The sequence below is a fragment of the Colobus angolensis genome, unplaced genomic scaffold, assembly GCF_000951035.1.
Source record: "Colobus angolensis palliatus isolate OR3802 unplaced genomic scaffold, Cang.pa_1.0 Scaffold162, whole genome shotgun sequence".
Lineage (NCBI taxonomy): Eukaryota > Metazoa > Chordata > Mammalia > Primates > Cercopithecidae > Colobus > Colobus angolensis.
Window position 1 is genome coordinate 3,732,900 of NW_012114733.1, and position 5,392 is coordinate 3,738,291.

Here is a 5,392-nt window from a genome sequence, read left to right on the forward strand (position 1 = left end):
TATTTGCAGATGCGGGAGATGTTCATGATATACTAATTTTATTTTTTTTTGAGATGAAGAGTCTTGCTCTGTCGCCCAGGCTGGAGTGCAGTGGCGCGATCTCAGCTCACTGCAAGCTCCGCGCCCCCAGGTTCAAGTGATTCTCCTGCCTCAGCCTCCCAAGTAGCTGGGACTACAGGCGTGTGCCACCACGCCCGGCTAATCTTTTGTATTTTTAGTAGAGATGGGGTTTCACCGTGTTAGCCAGGATGGTTTCAATCTCCTGACTTCGTGATCTGCCCGCCTCAGCCTTCCAAGTAAAATAGGTCAGGCATGGTGGATCTCGCCTGTAAGGATGAAGGAACTCAATTGGCTAACTCACATATCCAAAGCCACATTCTTGGCTAATAATTGAAGGAGATAAAGTTAGAATCCATGTTTATGTTGCCTTCTAAACATTTCCATCCTGGAATTTCAATAGCCATAGAGTTAACTGCCATGGACTCTTAGTAACTGGATAATGAGAATTCTTAAGTAGACCTCTATTAATTTCTTAGCATGTAGAACTTCTCCTGGTTAACATAAAACAAATTTCCTAATAAATATATAAACAAAATATTTGAGTATTACATGTTAGATTCTTGGATGCTTTCCTATTGTAAACTGTGAATGAGGTCTTTTATCTAGGGGAAAGATAATAGCAAATGAAATTTCTGTTTATAATATTATAGGTAGCCTCAAGTGCAGTGGCTCATGCCTCTAATCCCAGCACGTTGGCAGGCCGAGGCAGGTGGATTGCTTGAGCTCAGGAGTTTAAGACCAGCTTGGGCAACATGGTAAAACCCTGGCTCTACAAAGAATCAAAGATTAGCCGAGCATGATGGCACGTGCTTGTTGTTCCAGCCACTTTGGAGACTTAGGCCAGAGGATCTCTTGAGCCTTGTACATTGAGGCTCAGGGAGTCGTGATCATGCTATTGCACTCCAGCCTGCGTGACAGAGTGAAACCCTGTCTCAAAAAAGAAAAAAGAAAACCAGAGACAGAAAAATAAGTACTGCTTATCCCCAAACAAAGGGTAATATTGTTACTGTGATTTAATTCTAAGCTTCTTTACAAAGGCCAAAAAGAAGCTTACTGATGTGTTATGTAATTCTCTTTAAGATAGGCTAATTATTTTCAGGTACTGAATCCTAAAACGAAGGTATTTTGTGTGCTTCTCTAAACAGCAGAGTCAGAGTTTGGACAAGACCTTTTGTCTCCCTTGCAGGATCACCCAGTATACTCCATACCAGCCTGAGGTGTCTCAGGGGAGGCTGGAGAGTTTACTCAACTACCAGACCATGGTGTGTGACATCACAGGCCTGGACATGGCCAATGCATCCCTGCTGGATGAGGGGACTGCAGCCGCAGAGGCGCTGCAGCTGTGCCACAGGTGAGAGGCCTCCCAAAGTGCTGGGATTCCAGGTGTGGGCCACCTCATTCGGCCTTGTTTTCTTTTTATAGTATATTGTGAATATTACTTTAGTCAGCTTTCTAGAGTATGACTTTTTAAAGAAACTGAAAAACTCAAGAGGTTCAAAAACCTAGAAGTTGGATATTTCCTCCCAGGGTCCTTCTTCGTGTCTCTGCCCGGATTTTGGTTGGGGTTGGGGAAGATTAGACGGGAGGGCTGAGGTTGGCAGGTGAGGGGTGAAGACATCTGCATGTTTGGTGAGGGTACCATTTTTGGGAGGAAGGACAAGGAGCCGGTGCCAGGTCCCCCCCTGGGAAGTGCTGGCATGGGGAAGCAGCCAAGCACATGCCTGGGGGCTGTGAGGGTGGCTCCAGGGCCAGCGGGGTTGTTTGGGGGACAGGGCGAGGTCTCTCAAGGCAAGGCAGTGAGGTTAGGGTGGCAACATGACCTTAAACAGCTGACTCAGCGCCTTGCTTTGGGAGGGCAGAGGGCGGGAGCAGGGGAGGGGGAAGCTCAGTTAGAAGTGGACTTTGGATAGATGTGGCTGGGGGTGGGGGTGAGGGTGCTGCTTTGAGGGCGAGTGTGGGTTAGTCGTGAGGATCCCCCCATAACACACACACATCACTGAACACTTGGGAGCCTCTCCGTTGTTCCAAACCTTGACAGCATAGCTGAGTGGAAAGGTGTGAGGGTGTCCGTTTGGTGGGGTTGTAGGAGCGACAAAGGTCCTGGCACTGTGGTCGAGGGTGGATTCTCAGGCCCATAGAGTAGGACTTCTATTATCTCCATGGCACTTGCATGGAAGTGCCATAATTTATTTAATCTCTTGTCTATTACACATTTAGTTTATTTCCATCTTTTACTGTTATTAATAGTGCTTCATGTGCATCCTTATAATAAATCTTTGTCAAAACTTCTGATTATTTCCTGAAGAGCCATTTCTAGAAGTGGAGTTACTGAATCAGGATGGACAATTCACAGTGGTTCTCCAGCTCATCCCCTTCCCTCATTTGCCTCGCCAGTACTTAGGAGCGTACCTTCCTGGTGGAATTCTCATGTAGATGGTCATCTGGTTGGGAAAGGTGCACACATTCACGCTGTGTCTTAGGTCTCGTGCCCCTAGCTCTGAATGCCCATGTAAGCCTCTTTTTTGGCTTCTGCAGACTTGGGGTGGGGAGTGAGCTCCATACTTGTTCAGCAGGTTTAGGGGCCTCTGGTGCATTCCAGCCATTGGCCTTTCTGATTCCTGAGCAGCCGTTGGGGGTGGGTTCCGGTTCTCCCTTCTGTCAGGGACACACAGCAACAAAGGGGTGCCGTCACCTGCCTCTCTGGTTATTATTCTTAGCTTTTCACTAATTTTCATCTTCCCTCTTTTTTTAAGAAAAAATTGCTTTTTATTTCATTTATTTATTTATTTTAATTTTTTTTTTCCCCCCGAGACAGAGTCTTGCTCTGTTGCCCAGGCTGGAGGGCAGTGGTGCAATATCGGCTCACTGCAAACTCCACTTTCCGGGTTCACACCATTCTGCTGCCTCAGCCTCCCAAGTAGCTGGGACTCCAGGTGCCCACCACCACACCTGGCTAAGTTTTATTATTATTATTATTATTATTATTTTTAGTAGAGATGGAGTTTCACTGTGTTAGCCAGGAGGGTCTTGATCTCCTGACCTCATGATCCACCCACCTCTGCCTCCCAAAGTGCTGGGATTACAGGCGTGAGTCACCGCACCCGGCTTTCATTTATTTTTTTGAGGCAGGATTTGACTTTGTCACCCAGGCTGGGGTGTACAATCTCAGCTCACTGCAGCCTTGACTTCGCCGGTTCAAGTGATCCTCTTGCCTCATCCCCCCAAGTAGCTGGGACTGTAAGCCTGTGCCACCATGCCCAGCTAATTTTTGTATTTTTTGTAGAGATGGGGTTTTGCCATGTTGCCCAGGCTGGTCTTGAACTCCTGAGCTCGAGCAATCCACTCGCCTCAGCCTCCCAAAGTACAAGGATTACAGGCATGAGCCCACCATGACTGGCCAATTTTATTTTTTTAGTACAAAAATTGGCTGGGCATGGTGGCACATGCCTGTAGTCCCAATTATGTGGGGGCAGTGTGCTGAGGTAGAAGGATCACTTGAGCCTGGGAGGTAGAGGTTGCAATGGGCTGTGATTGCACCACTACACTCCAGCCTGGGCGATAGAGTGAGACCCTGTTCCCCCCCGAAAAAATAAAATAAGGCCAGGCGTGGTGGTTCACACCTGTAATCCCAGCACTTTGGGAGGCTGAGACGGGCGGATCACAAGGTCAGGAGATCGAGACCTTCCTGACTAACACGGTGAAACCCCGTCTCTACTAAAAATACAAAAAAATTAGCTGGGTGTGGTGGCGGGTGCCTGTGGTCCCAGCTACTGGGGAGGCTGAGGCAGGAGAATGGCGTGAACCCGGGAGGCAGAGCTTGCAGTGAGCTGAGATTGCGCCACTGTACTCCAGCCCGGGCGACAGAGGGAGACTCCACCTCAAAAAAAAAAAAACACACAAAAAAAAAAACGAAAGAAGAAGAAGAAACAGAGGGGTGTGAGCCACTGCACCTGTCCAGTTTACACTTGTATCTAATCACTGTCCTTTGCTTTATTTTCTTTTTCCTCATGGTATATTTTTAAAATTTTGAACCATTATTAAATAATTGTTATTGAATAAACATAGAAATTGAACCATCTTAAGACTGACTTTCTAAATGGGATTAGAATGGGAATTGGATCTATGAGCAATGCTAATCAGTAAATGCCATTAGTTATTGATGGCTCAGTGTTTGTTGTTGTTGTTGTTGTTGTTGTTGTTTTGAGACAGAGTTTTGCTCTTCTTGCACAGGATGGAGCACAGCAGTGGTGCGATCTTGGCTCACTGCAACCTCCGCCTCCCTGATTCAAACAATTCTCCGGCCTCAGCCTCCCAAGTAGCTGGGATTACAGGCATGCACCACCACACCCGGCTAATTTTGTATTTTTAGTAGAGACAGGGTTTTATCATGTTGGCCAGGCTGGTCTCGAACTCCTGACCTCAGGTTATCCGCCCACCTTGGGTTCCCAAAGTGCTGGGACTACAAGTGTAAGCCACTGCACCTGGCCTACTCAGTATTTTTTATACTGTGCTTAGACTTACCCTCGGTACCATGTTTGCTTTGCATTCTTAGAAGATGGTCTGATTTATTTAATGTTCATGTTGGAATGTGCTTTTTCTTTTCAACAGACACAACAAGAGGAGGAAGTTCTTTGTTGACCCTCGTTGCCACCCACAGACAATAGCTGTTGTCCAGACTCGAGCCAAGTAATTAATTTTATTCGTGTTTTAAACTCAGGATAATGTCATGTTCATCTCTGCTGTTTCTTTCTCTTTCTTACTTCCAAACTGATTGGAGGTGAATCTGAAACAGGCTTTTTTGCTGTTTAAATTGGGATTGCTGAGTTTTGCCTTCCCTCTCACTTTCTTCCGGGGATCTCTCTGGTAAGTAAGCTGTGTCAGAATTGAGTGGGGAAATACACAGTTGCCATTGCTTTATAGTAAGTTGTTGTGTTCTGTTTTCTTTTTGTGAAAAGAAAATAAAAATATTGTTTTGATCAGGTTTTGGAAAGTTTGAAAAAAAATGGGACTCACATACAACTGTTAGGATTTTGTGTGTATTCCTTGCAAACGTAGTTTACAGAGGATGCACAGAGTCTCTAGGTGAGATGCGATGTAGTTTAAAGTGTGATGCTTTTCGTTCGTGCTGTAATCAGGTAAAACAAACCTCGCAACGACCACTATTTGTAGATATTTGCTTTCTCCTTTGTAAAAGTTGCGTGTTCTTTCCCCTACACATACCACCATCCCTTCAGAGGATTTCTGACATATAATTGGCGTTAGTTTCAGCAATCTAAGGAAGTTCTTCCTCCTTGTCTTTTTTTTTTTTTTTTGAGACGGAGTCTTGCTCTGT

The 5,392-nt window shown here is 45.7% G+C and overlaps 1 protein-coding gene across 1 annotated transcript in view; it reads left to right on the forward strand.

Moving 5' to 3' along the window:
• GLDC (glycine dehydrogenase (decarboxylating)) overlaps positions 1 to 5,392 on the forward strand; it is a 140,232-nt gene that overhangs the window by 44,860 nt on the left and 89,980 nt on the right. The window contains exons 5-6 of the mRNA XM_011937357.1: positions 1,247 to 1,411; positions 4,669 to 4,746. Of these exons, the coding sequence (XP_011792747.1) occupies positions 1,247 to 1,411; positions 4,669 to 4,746 (243 nt within the window). The remainder of the gene's footprint in view (positions 1 to 1,246; positions 1,412 to 4,668; positions 4,747 to 5,392) is intronic.